Genomic DNA, 20,181 nt, shown 5'->3' with positions numbered 1-20,181 from the left:
AACGTCTCAATGTTAGTATTGACAGGAGAAGTGCTCTCAATCACTGAGCGGTGACGATTCCCTATCCACAGGGGGGAAAGTCCAGAATCGTATAAGTTAGCAACACCGTCTGTCACGTAAAGCACCTTTCTAGTGCCTTGCGGCACTATATCATGCAAATTAAGCATTAGTGATTTTCCCCACATTTGTCCTATCATGACAAACGAACATTGCGACGGTATTTCACTGGTGACAGCTTTCCCCAGCTTTAACATTATCCCACTGAGTTCCATCACACGTCTTCGAAAGTCAGTTTGGGCATGATGCTTGATGAGAAAATCTAGCCCTAGGATTGCACAGCAGCCTTCGTCTGGATGACGCATTATACTGTAAGTGTTGTCAGTTTTGTCAATCTCCTGATCCACTGGCACAATCCTTGTCGGCCCGATTATTAACATTAGAAACCATTTCGTCATTCTTCCCCTCCGACGTTTTGAGGAGGCAGTGCCGTCACAGATGGTGCAGAATCTGCATAGTTCGGAAATACTAAATGCGTCTGTACCATTTCAGTACCCAAAACATCTCCAATACAATCAGCCTTATTGATAGCTTTCTGTGCAACCACCTAAGTATCTACAAGAAAATTACTGTCTGCAGTTACCTTCTACAAGACACAAAAATCAGCGGCACATGCACTTCCCTGCACATCTGGTCCAGGCTACAGAAATTCGCAACCTCTCCGCCGGGGTATACCTCACTAATTACGCAAACAACAAACGAGGAGAACAAAACAGTACGACGACAAGTACACTGTATGCTACCGCTTCTGCCGGCCGGAGCAGCCGAGCGGTTCTAGGCGCTTCAGTCTGAAACCTCGCGACCGCTACGGTCGCAGGTTCGAATCCCGCCTCGGGCATGGATGTGTGTGCTGTCCTTAGGTAAGTTAGGTTTAAATAGTTCTAAGTTCTAGTTGACTGATGACCTCCGATGTTAAGTCCCATAGTGCTCAAAGCCATATGAACCATTTTGCTGCCGCTTCTGTTTTGCTCTTTTCTGCTGATGGGTAAGCCTGGGAGCCGAACATATTAGTGAAAAATTTTGCACAACTGATTTTATAACGCTAATTAGTTGCCCTGACACTTATACGCTCTCCAGAAGGGTAAGCTTATCCTTTGCTCTACATGTGACATCAACTAGTTGTATGCAAATCTGGTTGATGTAACATTACAGGACATATTGGGACATATTGAAGTATTCGATACTGTAGACTTTTAGGGGATGTCGATACAGATATGCAAAATGTAAAGGGAAACTTTGGTGATGTTTAAATATTGTACTGTGTCAATATTAGGACATTTTGCACAGAAAGAACAAAAATAGAATTAATGTAAATATATATTAGTGTTAGTAACCTATTTTCATTCAATTTTGTAATTATATTTCATTTTGTAAAAGAAAGACTCACTGTTTGCTGTAGCTCTGATTAATTGTATAAATTATCAGTTTTGAGCTAAATTATTTCGTATAATATGGACCAGATACTTTTAAAAACTCACCAGCTAAAGAGAAAGTCTGTAAATGAACGTTTAATGCACACTTCTGGAACTTTCTATGGAGAAATTCTATATTATGATCGCAAAAATACGAAAACTTGTGAAAACTGTTTCATAACCTAATTTCGAAACACGATTTGTATCAAGAAATATTGCTAAAAAGATTTATTTACGTTTTGAAACACGATTTAAATCATTTTACATATAAATAGTTGTTCTAAATCACTCAAGAAATATCCAGAATCAAATGTCAAGATATTTCTGGAAACATCGGTACAAATCTGATGAAGGTTATCCAGAAGCTGGTAGAAAAATGTTATAAGAAGTCTATTTGGAAATTATGCTTTTAAAAATTTATATGTGCTGATCCTTTTACTTGCTTTAATCTGTGCTAAAGTTCTGTAATGTCTGATTTGGTTTTAAGTCGTGAATTGCTATCGTATTGTGAACAAAGCATTGTCAAATACTCTCATTGTTTGGAAGGATATTAGTATACCTAGGAGTTGTCAGTTGCCAGTTCGGATATGCAGTGCGGCTAGCTCTGAGAGTCAGTTGTTGAGTCTGTGCAGTCTGTCAGTTCTGTTTGTAAATAAACGTCTGTATTGAAGAATTACTTGTTGTCAAAAATGGCTCTGAGCACTATGGGACTCAACTGCTGTGGTCATCAGTCCCCTAGAACTTAGAACTACTTAAACCTAACTAACCTAAAGACATCACACACATCCATGCCCGAGGCAGGATTCGAACCTGCGACCGTAGCAGTCGCACGGTTCCGGACTGCGCGCCTAGAACCGCGAGACCACCGCGGCCGGCTACTTGTTGTCGTCAATATGAACTCAAGACCTTTTGCACGAAGCAGACACCTCCTAATGCAACGTTTTAATTTGGTTGAGGAAGCTGGGATCGCTATAAGTGCAAACAAATTGAAGTGGAACGTTTTAATTTGGTGTTGAGGAGCTGAAATGTTATATTGGTTTCTAACAATCTCCTCAGTATAGGCTAGAATGTTGAGATGTGCTGACCTACATTAAATTCTTCACTCTTCTGAAATTTACTCTATACAAGATTACACAGTACGACCAACATTTTAGTTCTAACTATTCACATTTGGTAATCGACTGTCCTGTGATATATTCGCGGTTGTTAATCCAAGGGCGGAATACTGACATCAGCTATGGCAATTGCAATTACGTTTAGAGCTTCACTCACGACTAGCAACGTGAAGCCTCAGCATAGAACGAAAATACAGCAGTTTACTCTACTACCCTAACCATCGTTGCGAATGCACTACAGTGATCTAACGCTTATCGCTGCAAAGGTTCTCGCCTCAGCGAGATAACATAAATTCTGCCTCACCAAAAGCTTCCGTAGGCACCCCCACGGCAGCCGTGGAACACCAAACGATCCTCAGGCTCTCGCTACATGTACTCTGTCCCAGTAACGAGGCCGCACACGTCGCCAGGACCTACCTCTCTCCTCGACACCACAGGAACAAGTGTTTCACAGTCGCAACGCTTTTTCGTAGCTCCTGTTCTTCTTCCTTCCCCCCTTTAATGTGTGTGGCCAATAATTTTGCTGGAAGGCGTTCGTTTCCGATCGCTGACCAATCTCAGTTTTGCAATCGACCAAAGCTTCTAGAAGTTTCCAGACTCTTCCAGAAGCTTCTGCTCCGGCCGTTCGGAAAACCACCTACACGCCGCCACGCGTTTTGTGAGCGAGACCCTGTGTCTTCTCCTTGTCCTCGCCCATGTGGCTCCCGCTAAGCCGCGGTCCACCCGCCTGGGTTTTTACAGGAGCTTACGTTCGATGTTGTTTACAGCTCTCAGGCCTGCCTGCCTCGCTTGTGTCTTTCGCGTTCTCCTGCCAGCCTCCCGTCTCCGTCCGCTTCACTATCGCCCAACGTGCAGATATTCTGCTACAAATTAAGATCCCTAGTCGATGTTAGTATCGTTAATGGTTTCCTGTTTCGATGTTTATACTATTAAAGGGTCTTCTTTCCGGAGTGGTAGTTGTAATGTGGCTCAAAATCATGCCACCTTACAACACTTAATCTAATTTTATGCTAACACTTACTGTAACTTAACTTCTCCGCTTGAGCGGCTACTCATGACTACTACTTTATGTGCTTAAACGTAGTGAGCCACATCTATTGCTCGAAATAAAATACATTCCCCATTCAAAACGGCGTAAACTACCACAAAACTCCGACTACTAAACAAAACTCATCTTCCCCTCCTAAGAAGCTTCACATGATTAAAACCTTATACCGTTCGAGATAATGAGAAACACCCATTGATGATAGAGAAAAATAACGTTCATATTTACACATCCTCAGAACCCAGTGAGAGTTTACTTGCCACATGTCACACATGAAAACAGAACTGAAAAGCTGTTAAAAGGTGGAATGACTCGATGTGACACTCGCAGGATGAAAGCAGAGCTGACCATTTGCAGCATAGTCGACAGGACCGATTGCGGACCTCTGGTACAGAGCCGAGTGGTGGGTCTGAATCAGAGGCTCAGACGGTTCTGTGACCGTGTAGGCTACTGATTCCTAAACTTGCGCCAACTGGTGTTTGGGTTTCGGGTTCCGCTGAATAGGTCAGGTGTCCAATATACGCAGGAGGTGGCTACACGGGTAGCAGGGACTGTGTGCCGTGGATTGGGCGGTTGTTCAGGTTAGAGGGTCTCGGGTAAACGCAAGAAGGGGTTCAATCACAAAGGAAGCAAGGTGAACGCAGGAAGAACGTCGATACAGGAATCATTGGTATAAGAGTTGTAAATTGTCTTAGCTGTGTTGGGAAAGTATCAGAGCTCCAAGCGCTAATAGAAAGCACTGATGCTCAATTCGTTATAGGCACTGAAAGCTGGCTAAAATCGGATATAAGCTGAGCCGAAATTTTTGCGAAGAACCTAACGGAGTGCCGGCCGCGGTGGCCGAGCGGTTCTAGCCATTTCAGTCCGGAACTGGGAGACTGCTACTGTCGCAGATTTGAATATTGCCTGGGGCAGTGCTGGGCCCTTCTCCACCAGATGTCACGGCGCCTAGAGTATCAGCAACCAGACTGACAGCCTACAGCCGCGGGTTGCCCACCTCTCAGGCACATCGAAGCACTACACAAACGACAGGCAATATTGATGAACTTCCACAACAACAACCACAACAACAACACCACAGCAAAGACACAAGCGGCCACCAGGGCCACTACCGGCCCACATAAACATAAGGAAGACGTCACTGCAGATTTCGGAACTATTTTCACACGTCAAACCACGTTTTAGGAAATATTTCCAAGGCACTCATCCGGCAAAGCGCTATAAAGGCCGGCGCTCGGCTGCACATTGGCAGTTCATCGACCTCCAGCAGACATGGATAGCTGCCGTCACGGCAGCTCGGCTTGGATCTTGTCGCTGGTCTCTGGATTAGGCTTGGTATATCGGAGAAGTCTCTGGTGGAGACTAGTAGGAAATTATTTAAGTTGTTTTCTACATTATTCTCGTATGTAGTTGTGATTAAAATATGGGTCATTGTTTTGTGTTGGTGTTATACTTGGAGAATTTGTTTTGCTTATCTGAACAGTCCAATAAATTGTTGTCGGACATTGATCGTTAGTTGCTTCTGCTTACGCAGACATAGCACTTAGGGTAGTTGGGGTTTTAGTAGTTCTAAGTTCTAGGGGACTGATGACCTGTGATGTTACGTCCCATAGTGCTCAGAGCCATTTTGAACTTAAGTTTGAAAGAGCACATAGAAACTGTTACGGGGAAGGCAAAAGAAAGGCTGCGTTTTATTGGAAGGACACTTAGAAAATGTAACAAATCTACTAAGGAGAACACTACACTACAATTACGAAAACTTGTTTCAGTCCACAGCCCAGCATGGCAATGCTAATGCTTAGTCTCGTCTACCTATCGATCCTGTCGAAGTGTCTGATTCTTCCGAATGGTCCTGCATGTTTACTGATTCGCAAGATAAGGAATTAGCTGATGGTTTTCCGGTGGACTTTCGTCGCATTGCTTCCGCGACAGCCGTGGATGCTTCTTTGAAGATTCTTTTGCAGTATATTCGTACTCAATGGCCTCCATCTGCTATGCAGGTACGTGATCCACTTGATCGACGTTACTTTGCGCAACGTCACAACTTAGCTGCACACCAGTGATATCTTGTTACGAACTGACAGTGGTCAGTCTCGTGTGGCTGTACCTCGTTCGTTGCAGTCGAAAATTCTCTGCTTCCTGTATGCTGGTCATTGGGATATAGTGCGGATGAAGCAAATAGCGCATCGTCACTGCATTTGGGTCAGCATTGATAACCATATTGACAATTTGCTTGCTAACTGTCGCTGTCGCGAGGAGCATCAATTTGCTCCCCGCCAGCGCTTCTTTCCGTGGGGCCGAAACCTACTGCGCCTTGGAAGCACGTTCATATTTATTTTGCGGTCCGTACTGGGACACTCGATGGTTAATAGTCATTGATCCGTACAGCTACTTTCCTTTTGTTGTACCTACGTCTTCTACTAAATCTGCCAGTACTATTCTGGCTTTGCCGTCTATTTTCTGTATTGAGGGCCTTCCTGGAGTTATTACCTCCAACAATAGCCCCCATTTCGTGTCCTCAGAGTTTGAACCGTTCGGTACTGCTAATGGCATTTGCATCTGACCTCAGCCCCATTGCACCCCCAGGCAAACGGCACGGCAGAACACTTTTTGCGTACGTTTATGTCGCAGATGAGCAATTTTCGCGCCACGCATTCTTGCGAGCATGCGTTGTAGACTTTCCTTGCTTCATATTGATCGCAACCGTTCGGCACCCGTTCCCCAGTGGAATTGCTACATGGCCGCGCCCATCAGTCGCTCTTGCAGCTATTGCACCCACCGGCGCGCGCTCCCGCTGCTTCGCCTCGATGTGGGTTGGCGCCACATTGTTTAGTGTTCGATTGCGTTTACTCTAGCAGGCAGCGCTGGGAGCAGGGACTCATTCTTCTCCAGCTTGGCCGCGCCTTATTTGTTATTTCTGGTCCCTCTGGTACTGACAAGCGACACCCGAATGAAATCCGTTTCTGCCGTCCTTGGTTTTCTGCCGCTGGTTGTTTTCTGGCAGAATTGGAGGCTTCACGGATTCCGCCACATCAGCCCACGACTCCAACGATGGCCCTCAGCTCCTCGCAACCCCACCACGGTCGCCTCGCCTGCCGTCGTCGAAGTCGTTGCTGCCAATCCGGTTACCTGCACGGGACAGGCGCCTCTCGCCACCATCAAGGCGGCGGCGTCGCCGCCGCCGCCGCCGCCGCCGTGTTCCTCCGTTTTGCCGGTGCCGATGGCAGCTGAGACTGCCGTCACGCAGTCGCCGCCGCCGCCGCCGCCGCCGCCGCCGCCTGTTCATCCGAGTATACCCAGTGGCGGTGCGTGGCCTTGGCAGGTTTTCCACGAGCAATTCGGAGTCGCGAGTGGACAGCACAGCTCAGTAGTTCCACTGTCCGCCCCTTCAGCTGCGCACCCCCTGGGTTTCTCCACCTGTCGTCGGAATCCCTTCTCAATGACGTTGCATCGTTTCATGGGGTGTGATGTGGTATCGATAGCTACGATGCCACAGTGTAGGTTAAAGTTCTTAAGTTGATACTACAACAGGCACCGACGACAGTGCCCTCTGGCCGGTGCTGTGATGGTCTATGAGCTCCATAACGGATTCTGCCCATCTTGATCAAGAGCAGACCGTAGGGGGACTTTGCTTCCTATTGAGACTATGAACTACCTACGATCAGACTAAGGCTTCCCACCTTAGTGCAAAGTTACGTAATCAGGTAATATTGTGATATAGTACACCCATTCCTAAGAGCAGTACCAAGAGATTTTCACCTTTTCCTGCTCCTACTCACTTCCTTCATACACTCTAACTTGTGCACGATTTCAGTGAAGTAATGTGTTCATTGCAAATAAGTATTGTAGTAGTTCTATTACATGTTTCTTCCTTCATAAATAACTAAAATTTTATAATTCAAATTGCGTGCATTAGTGTTTGTAAAATTATTCTTACATACAGTGTTAATTAAAAAAAAGTTAACAATTCCACATGGAACCAGTGAAAAGTATATTAGCTTATTTGTTTCAGTTGTAAATATTTGTAGTGTGTTAGTGTTTTTTCTCAAATGTCCTACATCCTGGATGACCACTTCACTATGGATCAATTGAAATGAAGGTAAATCTAATCTAATCTAATCTTGAACCTCTACATTTTGATGTAAGAAGTACGTGTTCCTTCCAAATTTCACTGACAGAGGAATCTTACCAGCCACCCTGCCTGGAGACGATGAATCTCGACTACCTGAGGGTTGCAGTTTCGTCAGTACACAGCATCAATATTCAGTGGATGTGTGCACTGATTGTTCTTTTTTCCACCTGCGAGTGTCACATCAAGTCAGTACACCTTTAACCAGGTTTCAGTTCTGTTTTCATGTGACATGTGGCAAATAAACTCAGATAGTTTACTTTTGCCTATCTTCAATGAGTTTTGCTCATTGTCTGGAAGTGTATAAGCTGTTAACCATGTGTTGATGAGTTTTGTCGAGAAGTCGGAGTTTTATGGTAGCCTTTTTAATGGGCAATGTATTTCATTTTCAGCAGTAAATGTGGCTCACTGCGTTTAAGCGCGTAAAGCATTAGTGATGAGTAGTCGCCCAACTGGAGAATTTAAGTTACAGTAAGTTGTTATAGAATTAGCTCAAGTGTCCTTGTCGTGGAATTGCTATGTTCTCCTCGTTTGTAGTTTGCATAATTACTGGCGGGATACCCTGGCGGAGAGGTTGAGAATTGCTGCAACCTGGACCAGATGCTCAGGGAAGTGCATGTGCCGATGCTTCTTGTGTCTTGCAGAGTGCAACTTCCGCCAGTAATTTTGTTCTAGTTACTTAGAAGGTGACACAGAAAGCTATCAATATGACTGATTGTATTGGAGATGTTGTGGGTAATGAAATGGTACAGACGCATTTAGTACTTCCGAAGAACGCAGATTCGGCACCATCTTTGACGGCACTGCCTCTTCAGAAGGTGGGAGAAGAAGAAAGAGGAAATGTGTTTGTAAGGTTTATGATTGGGCCGACAAGGTTTGTGCCAGTGGGTCAGGAGGTTGACAAAAGTGACAAAACTTGCAGTGTAATGCGTGATGCAGGTGAAGGCTGCTGTGCATTCCCAGATCTAGATTTTCTCATCAAGCATCATGCCGAAACTGACTTTCTATGACGCGTGGTGGAACTCAGGGGGATAATGTTGAGCTGAGGAAGCAGTCATCAAGTTTCGTTTATCATGATAGGACAAATGCGGGCAAAATCACTAATGATCAATTTGCATGATATAGTGCCCCAAGGCACTGGGAAGTAGCTTTAGATGACCGAAGGTGTTGCTAACTTACACGATTCTGGACTTCGCCTACGGGTAGGGAGTCGTTGTTGAGTACGCAGCGTTCAGTGATTGAGAGCCCTTCTTTGTCTATACTCACGCTAAGACATGTAAATGCCGTTCTTGTGACTGGGAGTTCGCGTTTCTTGTCAGTGGAACACAGAGAGGAGAAGATAGTAATAGACTATACTAGTCAGAGGAGCGACTTTTGCCGTCCTAGTGTTTGAACGAGTTTTATTTTGTGGCTGGAGTTGTTCAAATGGCTCTGAGCACTATGGGACTCAACTGCTGTGGTCATCAGTCCCCTAGAACTTAGAACTACTTAAACCTACCTAACCTAAGGACATCACACACATCCATGCCCGAAGCAGGACTCGAACCTGCGACCGCAGCAGTCGCACGGTTCCGGACTGCGCGCCCAGAACCGCGAGACCACCGCGGCCGGCGCTGGAGTTGTTCCATCGTCACAAACATCTACGAAATCCATCACTCCGACGCACGGGACGCAATACATTTGGTGATATTGATTGCTTCGGCTTATTAGGGCTACAAAGCTGAACAGCTGTGACCACATTAGTTTCATTTCCGCTGATGATGCACACCACTATAGATCATCTTTTAAAGTAGTGTATTTTAGTGCTTGGGACGTAGATAGCATCACTCAACTCGCGTAATTTATATTAGATCGCGTAGCCATAAAAAGGAGCAGATTTGGGAAGCTGAGGAATAACATTAGTCAGGGAATTCATTTGTATTTCTTTATGTACATTGCACACCGACATTTTAACATTGGTAATAAAAAAGGGGTTTCAATCAACAATAAATGTATAAACAGATACATTAACATTTAGTAGTTACCAGTTCCCTTAATCATTCATTTTTATGTTGTAATTTATATGTTAAAGAGCAATAATATCACCGTTAGCAGATCCTAAGATCTGCTTCAGGGGGTACTCAGACAGGGCAAAATTTTGATTTTTCTCGTTCAGTATTTTCCACTGCGCACATTCATTTTTACACCCGCCTGGAGTAGCATCTAGGAAACCACACAAATACCTCCAGGAAATACTTCCTAACACTTAAATTTTTATTCGATGTTAGCAAATCCCTCTTTTTCATTAATAGTTTTTTTTTGTATGGGCAATCTTCATTTTATGTCCTCTCTACTTCGGCGTCATCAGTTATTTTGCTGCCCAATACACCTTTTACTGTCTAATTTCGTAATCATATTCCCTTAACAGAACCTCATTTTATCCTCACAATACCAAGGGGAGGGGTACTTTATGCTTAAGTTTCCAAAACAATGTAATCTAGTCATATACATTCTATTTTAAAATTATGAAAAAATATATTTGTGATTTTTAATATCTTCTATAAGATTCCGTAATTGTCAGTGCATGTAAAATTTCAGAACAAGTGTCATATTTATATTTTCAAGTTTTGGACCCACCTTACACATAAATATATCTTTGAAAAGTATGTTTATCGTAAATGACAACGAAAACTAACGAAACCCGTATATCTTTGTGTTGGTCATATATTACGCCCCCCCCCCCCTTTTGTTCTACACGTTAGGGAAAATCTGTTGGTACCGCTAGGTTTAATTCGAATACGTTCCACTACCTTCCAACTTGCAACTTCCCATTGCCTTGGGTCACTATATCATGCAAATTAATCATTAGTGATTTCGCCCGCATTTGTCCTATCATGATAAACGAAACTTGGTGACTGCTTCCTCAGCTCAACATTATCACCCTGAGTTCCACCACGCGTCACCGAAAGTCAGTTTCGGCATAATGCTTGATGAGAAAATCTAGATCTGGGAATGCACAGCAGCCTTCGCCTGCATCACGCATTACACTGCAAGTTTTGTCACTTTTGTCAATCTCCTGACCCACTGGCACAAACCTTGTCGGCCCAATCATAAACCTTACAAACACATTTCCTCTTTTTTCTCCTCCCACCTTCTGAAGAGGCAGTGCCGTCACAGATGGTGCCGAATTTGCGTTCTTCGGAAGTACTAAATGCGTCTGTACTATTTCAGTACCCACCACATCTCCAATACAATCAGTCATATTGATAGCTTTCTGTGTCACCTTCTAAGTAACTAGAACAAAATTACTGGCGGAAGTTGCACTCTGCAAGACTCAAGAATCATCATTACATGCACTTCCCTGAGCATCTGGTCCAGGTTGCGGAAATTCGCAACCTCTCCGCCAGGGTATCCCGCCAGTAATTATGCAAACTACAAACGAAGAGAACATAGCAGTTCCACGACAAGGACACTTCAGCGAATTCTATCCCAACTCTTACTGTAACTTAAATTCTCCAGTTGGGCGACTACTCATCACTAATGCTTTACGCGCTTAAACGCAGTGAGCCACATTTACCGCTGAAAATGAAATACATTGCCCATTAAAAAGGCTACCATAAAACTCCGATTTCTCGACAAAACTCATCAACACATGGTTAACACCTTATACACTTCCAGACAATGAGCAAAACTCATTGATGATAGGCAAAAATAAACTATCTGAGTTTATTTGCCACATGTCACACATGAAAACAGAACTGAAACCTGGTTAAAGGTGTACTGACTTGATGTGACACTCTCAGGTGGAAAAAAGAACAATCAGTGCACACATCCACTGCACATTGATGCTGTGTACTGTCGAAACTGCAACCCTCAGGTAGTCGAGATTCATCGTCTCCAGGCAGGGTGGCTGGTAAGATTCCTCTGTCAGTGAAATTTGGAAGGAACACGTACTTCTTACATCAAAATGTAGAGGTTCAAGATTAGATTAGATTAGATTTACCTTCATTCCAATTGATCCATAGTGAGGTGTTCATTCAGGGTGCAGGACGTTTCAGAAAAACACTAATACACTACCAATATTTACAACTGAAACAAATAAGCTAATATACTTTTCACAGGTCATTTGTGGAATTGTCAGCTTTTTTTTATGAAGACTATACGAAAGAATAATTTTACAAGCACTAATGCACGTAATTTGATATTTAATTTGTTTTATTTATGAAGGATTAAACATGTAATAAAACTACTGCAATACTTCTTTGGAATGAACACATAACTGCACCGAAATGGTGAAGAAGAAATCAACTGGTCCTACTGAGAAGTTCATCAATGGAGTAAGAGGAGTTGGCCACCAATAAATCCTTTAGGCTTCTCTTGAACGGAATTTAATTGGTTGTTAAGCTTTTTAGCCGGCCGAAGTGGCCGTGTGGTTCTAGGTGCTACAGTTTGGAACTAACGGGCCGCTACGGTCGCAGGTTCGAATCCTGCCTCGGGCGTGGATGTGTCTGATGTCCTTAGGTTAGTAAGGTTTAATTAGTTCTAAGTTGTAGGTGACTGATGATCTCAGAAGTTAAGTCGCATCGTGCTCAGAGCCATTTTTGTTAAGCTTTTTATGGCTGCTGGCAAGTTATTGAAAATGTTATTTCCTGAATACTGCACACATTGTTGTACAAGAGTAAGTGACTTTAATTCGTTGTGAAGATTATTCTTACTTCTAGTATTGATTCCATGAACTGAGCTGTTGGTTTGAAAAAGTGATATATTTTAATGACGAATTTCATTAAGGAATGAATATATTGAGAAGCAGGTGTTAGTATCCCCAGTTCACTAAACACGCTTCTGCAGGATGTTCTTGAGTTCACACCACATATAACTCTTACGGCACGTTTTTCTGCCAGGAAAACTTCAGCTTATCTTGATGAATCACCCCAAAAAAATAATCCCATATGACATTGTGGAATAAATGTAAGCATAGTATGCCAGTTTTTTCATGTTTATATCCCCTGGATCTGACACAATTAGCATTGCAAATACAGATTTGTTAAGATGCTACAGCAATTCTATGGTGTGCTCCTCCCATTTGAATTTATTATAAAGCTGTAAGCCCAAGAATTTGACACTGCCCACTTCTTCCATCTGCTTGTCATTGTATGTTAGGCATATACTTGTGGGACACCCCTTACAAGTTCTGAACTGCATGCAGTGATAATGTTACTGATGAAAGGTCATTGATATACAGAAGAAAAAGTAAGGACCCTAAAATGGAACCTTCTGGGACCCCACATATAATTAGTGCCCAGTTGGGTAATGACTTATAGCTTAATTCATGTCTCTTTCCTAATATCACCCTTTGTTTCCTGCAGAGATATTAGATTTGAACCATTTGCAGCATTTCCCATTACACCATAATATTCTAATTTACTTAAAGTGTTATTGTGATTTACACAGTCAAATGCCTTTGACAGATCACAAAACATACCAGTTCCATGCATTTTTTTGTATAATGAATTAAACACATTTTCACTGTAAGTATAGATAGCCTTCTCAATACTCAGAATACTTTAGAAATCCGAACTGCGACTTTGACAGTATGTTATTTGAGATAAGGTGGTGATAAAGCCGATTATACATTACTTTTTCTAATATTTTTGAGAATGCCGGCAAAAGTGAAATTGGATGGAAATTTGATGCTATTTCTTTATCTCCCTTCTTAAACGGGGACTGAACTTCAGCATATTTTAACGATTCAGGTAATATTCCACTGCTAAACGACTTGTTACACAGATAGCTTAATATGTTACTCAACTCAAAATCACATACTTCAATTAACTTTGTTGATATTTCATCATACCCACTAGATGTCTTTGATTTTTGACATTGACATTATTTCAGGTGGGGTAGTGAGTGACAAATTCATATTATGGAAGTTACTTGAAATGTCTAGTCTGAGGTATTCCATAGCAGCATCTACAGAACCAGACAACCCCATCTTTTCAGTAACAGTTATAAAATGTTCGTTGAAAAGTTGTGCAATACTATACACACCTGTCACCAATGTAACATTTACTCTTAATGCTATTTGTCCCCCTTCATGTCTGGTTCTATCGGTCTCCTCCCTCACTACATCCCATATTGTCTTTATTTTGTTATCGGATATGACTATCTTTTCCTTGTAATATATTTTGTTTGATGTTCGTATTATAGTCTTTAATATTTTGCAATATTTCTTGTAATGTGTTATAGCAACAACACAGAACTGTTTAAGATTGGCAGATACAGTTTTCATTCTGTTTTACAGGAGGAGGAGGAGATTAGTGTGTAACGTCCTGTCGACAACGAGGTCATTAGAGACGGAGCGCAAACTCGGGTTAGGGAAGGACGGGGAAGGAAATCGGCCGTGCCCTTTGAAAGGAACCATCCCGGCAATTGCCTGAAAGGATTTAGCGAAATCACGGAAAACCTAAATCAGGATGGCCGGAGATGGGATTGAACCGTCATTCTCCCGAATGCTAGTCCAGTGTGCTAACCACTGCGCCACCTCGCTCGGTTTTCTGTTTTACAAGATACCCTTATTCCTTGAGTAATGCATGGCTTCTTTGTAGACTTTGCTCTAACCTTGGTTAGTTTTGGGGGATAACAGTGTTCAAATAAGGTGAACATCGTATTAGCAAAATTGTTATATTTTTCATTCATGCCATGAGCAGTGTGTAAACATCAGTCCAGTGAATGTCTCTGAAGAGTGTCCTAAAATAATCAATTTTTGGCTTATTGATTACCCTCTTGAGCTCAGCTTTAACAGATTTTGTATCCTGTTCAGTATTAACATTTAACAGAAGGAATTGCATGTCATGGCCTGAGAGGCCATTGACTATTAGTTTTGTAATATAATTTTGTCCATTTGACTTTTCTATAAAGATACTATCAACAGCTGTTTGAGAGCAATTGGCTACCCTAGTGGGGAACTTTACAGTGGGAATTAAGTTGAATGATATTGTTACTAACTCAAATAATTTCTTATTGGGAGAGTCTTTAAGGAAATCTACATTGGAATCACCAGCGACCACTATTTCATTGTTTTTGGTTGTTAAATGGGCGAGTACAACGTCAACGTGGTTTATGAACAGATTGAAGTTACCTGCTGGTGCTCGATATACACTTAATGTTATGAAGGTTTTTTGTAAAATTCTACCTCTGTTCCACTTGCTTCCATATGCTGTTCTATGCAAAATTTGTGAATGTCTGTGTTCTCAAATTTATGACAGTTCATGATGCATGTGGCAACTCCTCCTTTCTCCATTCATGCTCTACAAAAGTGAGATGCTAACCTAAACCCTGTAAGACTAAAAAGTTCTGTAGCAGTGATCACATGATGTTTAGAGAGGCCGATTATGTCGGATGCCTTTGAGGATTCTAATTCATCTATACAGATAATTAATTCATTCATTTTATTTCTCAGTCCTCGAATATTTTGATGCAATAAAGATAGCTGACATTTCACATTGACTGAGTTAAAGTTGGGTAGTGTGGAAATATCTGTTGGTCGTTGAAAATTTTTAACGAATAGCTGTCTATGCTGATGTAATGAGCTAGAATTATGTTTTTTGGTTCCTTTCTCAAACAGAAGGTTTGTCTCAGTCCTAACCTCTCTGAAAATTGGGTTTCTTTCTGTCCTCCCTAACCTAAAAAAAATGGTGTTCTCTGAACCCTGTAACCACTGGTATTTTATCACTCATGACAGTGCATCCCCCCTTTAATTTTCCTGCTATTTTCCCAGCCACTTTACCCTTCCCTTTCCTTTTGAGGTGAAGGCCATGCCTAGTATAATCCTACCTATTGAGATAATCAACAGGAACCACACCAATGTGTGACCCTGCACACAACATAATCAGCTGTACGAACTCCAAATTAACTCTCTTGACTGAAGGGTTCAAATGAGGTCGGTCATGGCCCCCAAGAACAGATACAAACTCAACACTAGTATGCGTCGATGCTGATGCAATCTTTGCAAGGTCACACTCAATACTGTACCCAGGATCTCTGTCAACACTATTACCTGGCGCTCCCACTATAACCACGGTGTCTTCCTTAGTGAAATCTTCGCAAAGTGATAGTAAATCTTCTGTCACCTGCTCCAGACCAGCACTAGGTTTAACAAAAATTGGTGACCTGGTAATGTGATCCTAGTTCATCCTGCAAAAGTTGGCCAACACCTCTTCCATGGGAACTACCTATAAATAACACTTTCTTTTTCTTTACTGATTTCCCTACATTCTTACTTTTCAATTTGCTGCTGAAAGTTTTTTTGTGCCCTGTCTATACCTGCAACTACTTGAGGCTCTCCAGCTTATAACTGAAGCAACAGGTCAAACCTATTTTTCACATTCCCCACGAAGCTGTCAGACAAGATGGATGCCCTCTACATGTGGAGGTCTAAGTTGAGGTGGTGGATTGTTGTCGGGATGATGATCCATAGCTGCTCATAAAAACTTGACTATTATTCATACATTTTACTAAAGAACAAACTAGAACGTTCTGTGGTGCAACGTCTTCCATAGCGTGTGCTGAACATAGCGAGTTTTAAGGAACTGACGCAACAGGTAGCCATGGTCTGAAACGGCTGCCTTATATGGTCGAAGGCTGGTTGCACCTTGTAGTTGGCTCACAGGCTGGAAGATACTCAGCATTCAGCACTGATCTTAAAACCAGCAGCTGGGGCCCACAGTTATAGGAGGCTAAATCTCGTGGGGGCTGCTTGTAGCATCATGCCGCTTCGAGGAGCGGCATACACCTCTACTCGTAAATATTAGCTACCAGACTAAGACACCTTTGACTGAAAATAGCGGTTATCGATGTTGGAACAGAGCGTTCTTGCTTTGCAAATCTCAGCTTGTAACCATGTAGACCATAAGAAGTGTATTGATTGGATGTTTAGTAAATGGCCCAAAAGCGCCTTTCAGCTGTGTCGTCGTTATGGCGGTGCGAGCCCCTGGAGCACAATGTGGGAAGATGCTAGTGGCACTGCTGCATCTGACGTAATGGTGTTTGGTCGGCTCTGAGCTGGCCCACTCCCACGATCTTTTGCAACAGCCACGGCAACATCAAAATTTTACTCAGTAGCGCCGAAAAATAGTGGTGGAGCTGCATATCAAATAACTGATTTGAAGATACTGAGTCGAACCGGGGAAAACAAGAAACTTATGGCACAACTTAGTAGGGCGTATCCTGAGGAATCAAGGAATTGTCAATTTGGTAATACAAAGAAGTGTGTGTATGTGGGTGTTGGGGAGGGGGAGGTGTAAGAACTGTAGAGGGATTCAAAGTCTTGAATACAATTAGTAGATTGAAACTGATGTACTTCTATTAGCAGTGCAGCGCTGAAGAGGCTTGCACAGAACAGACTATCTTGGGTAGCTGCATCACTCTGGTTTTCAGACTGAAGACCACTACAACAATATTGGGGGAAGGGGGCAGAATGGAAAGGTAGGCTTCAGGTTCACAATTTTGCAAATTCTTTCCTGGGAGAAATCATGAGTAAGGTAGATCTCATGTGATTCAGCACCCTCGACTGTTGACATGCGAAGAGACGTTTCTACATTCCTCTAGAGAAGCCGTCCGGGGTGGCCGAGCGGTTCTAGGCGCTACAGTCTGGAACCGCGTGACCACTATGGTCACAGGTTCGAATCCTGCCTCTGGCATGGATGTGTGTGATGTCCTTAGGTTAGTTAGGTTTAAGTAGTTCTAAGTTCTAGGGGACTGATGACCTCAGAAGTTAAGTCCCATAGTGCTCAGAGTCATTTGAACCATTAGAAAATAGAGAATGTAAAGAAAATAGTCGTGTTTACCTACCACTTACCAGCTCAGTAATATCCATTAAAATTAACGGAACAGTTTTTGTTGATTAGTATTGCGATTTCCGATTACTCCAGTTTTGGGGTTCGAGAGAAAAGCTAAGTTACAGGTCTTGCTCCAATGAAATTTTCATACGGCAAGTGAATAACGCGATTGGTCAATCGCATTATGCTGTTTAGTTAATCGAGTAACGGATTTAATTTCTGAAAGGCTGTACGTTCCTTTGTGCACCATAAAAGATCGGATAAACTGCTAATCAGTATTTGGATCTCACCAATGGAGGACGGGCTCCACGTCAGCAATTTTGCATTTCTTTCACGCTACCTGTACACAAAGCTGAAAGGTATTAATTTAAATGTACGTAAATATATTCATGGTTCTTAAGAGCTAACAAGATAGATGCTTACAGAGCGAAGGCTGAAGAACAAAGTTATTAACATTTGTGGACTCTCTGGTACACAAATATTTCATAAACATAAAAAGAAAAACTTTCTTGGTGTCTTAAGTTTGCCTACGATACATTTGAGTACGATACTGGCTGTTTTATGAGTAGTTATTCAAGCCGTGTACAACTAAATTACAAGATTGTTGTATACAAGAAAAACAATGCACTATTTGACATGTTTTAAATAAATAGTTTGACAAATCATTTACATAGGCACGGGAGATTTTTGTAGAAGGTACACTTACTTAAAATTTGAGAGGTATCAACGTTCTGAGGATAAGAGGTTCAATCAGTTCAGTGATGTGTCTGCCTGTGGGAATTGTTGCAGCCACTGCTGGAGTGATGTCGCAGTTGACTTGTATGATGTTAATCGGTCGGTGACATGTTTTAAATAAATAGTTTGACAAATCATTTACATAGGCACGGGAGATTTTTGTAGAAGGTACACTTACTTAAAATTTGAGAGGTATCAACGTTCTGAGGATAAGAGGTTCAATCAGTTCAGTGATGTGTCTGCCTGTGGGAATTGTTGCATGACAAATCATTTACATAGGCACGGGAGCTTTTTGTCGAAGGTACACTTACTTAAAATTTGAGAGGTATTAACGTTCTGAGGATAAGAGGTTCAATCAGTTCAGTGATGTGTCTGCCTGTGGGAATTGTTGCAGCCACTGCTGGAGTGATGTCGCAGTTGACTTGTATGATGTTAATCGGTTGGTGACGACCGACTGAGTGCGAGCTCTGGTTGTGCACGTCGCAGCAGGGGTGGGCATCGAATCGCGGCCTGTCGAGGACTGTAGCCATGAAAGCCGCGCGAGCCTTGCCTCGCGCTGCCGGTTCACCTGGGGCAGCCGCATCGAGGTCCGACGAGACGCAAAGTGCATAGTCTCGCTACCACACTGGACTTCAGCTGTCTCAGGCCGAGCGAGTCGCTGACGTCACTCCAAGGGCCGAGCAGTGCTGTTGCGGAGCAACTTGTATCCCACTGGGACAGCAGAGTCGCGCATGTAGACCCAGCCCACGGGCCGCGGCCTCACTGCTCCGCACTGAGCGAGCTCGTAACGCCACTGTACAAGTGCCTTGCCCAAGCGCTGGTGTGCTGCGGCCTACGGGCTGTTGGTAGCACTGACTGCAGTTGTGAGCTAAGGGCTACGAGCGGTTAGTGGAGTAGAGTTTAGTTCATATGTTCAAATGTGTGTGAATTCTTATGGGACTTAACTGCTAAGGTCAGTAGTCTCTAAGCTTACACACTACTTAACCTAAATTATCCGAAGGACAAACACACGCACCCATACCCGAGGGACCATTCACACAGTCCATGACTGCAGCGCCTTAGACCGCCAGAGTTTCGTGGAGTGGTGGGATTTCTTCTTTTTTCTCGTAACGCACAAAATGGATGCGGAAACTAAACGTGGTTCGCAGAAGTAGGAGCACATGTCAAGAAAAGGGAAATAGAGAACCACAACGCCTGAAGAGAATTTTAAAGGTTCAGTTTGGCCGTGTTAAAGCATATCGTGGATGGTGTTAGGAAAAGCGTTCATTTTGTTTGCTGTTCACTATGTGATGAATTTTTCTCTCATGTTTAACGATCAAGTGGCACATCGCACATTTCTTGACATCCAGGCGTCTCTAATATACAAGAGTCTTAGGTGGGCGAGAAAACGACTTCCTAAACCCGCTCAGGAGATAACTGTCGATAAATGCATTTCTATGCGTGCACGTGACGTCAGGTCGTACGGAACTATAAGAGGTGAAGGTCTTAGAGATCTTGTTCAGGCGTTAATTGACACTGCAAAAGCTATTATGTCTCACCTCTGTCGTGGTACGTGGCAGAAAGTGTTAAAAGCCTATGACATCTAATTATGCCAGAGGTAATTGCTCATACAACAAAAGGTGAATACTCAGCAACTACAGACATGTGGACATCCAGTACGAGAAGGAAACAATTATCTGACATGTACTGTCTCCTGTTTCATTGACTAGACTCCCAGATCGCTCATTTTGTTTACAACTCAGTTTCTAGATGAACCAAAAACGGGAGGTAACATTCTAAGAGAATTGTTTAGTCGATTTATGTCTTATGCATCACCTAACTGATCAAGGTACCAACATTGTCGTTGAACTGCGCGATTATTCACAATTGATTC

The 20,181-nt window shown here is 42.9% G+C and overlaps 1 protein-coding gene across 1 annotated transcript in view; it reads left to right on the top strand.

Moving 5' to 3' along the window:
• Positions 1-20,181, top strand: part of LOC126298080 (uncharacterized) — a 77,318-nt gene that overhangs the window by 18,036 nt on the left and 39,101 nt on the right. The window contains exon 2 of the mRNA XM_049989398.1: positions 6,634-6,934. Coding sequence (XP_049845355.1) covers positions 6,634-6,934 — 301 coding nt within the window. The remainder of the gene's footprint in view (positions 1-6,633; positions 6,935-20,181) is intronic.

The sequence above is a fragment of the Schistocerca gregaria genome, chromosome X (genome assembly GCF_023897955.1).
Source record: "Schistocerca gregaria isolate iqSchGreg1 chromosome X, iqSchGreg1.2, whole genome shotgun sequence".
NCBI lineage: Eukaryota > Metazoa > Arthropoda > Insecta > Orthoptera > Acrididae > Schistocerca > Schistocerca gregaria.
Note: the sequence above shows the minus strand (reverse complement) of the source record. Positions and strands in the feature narration are given on the sequence as shown.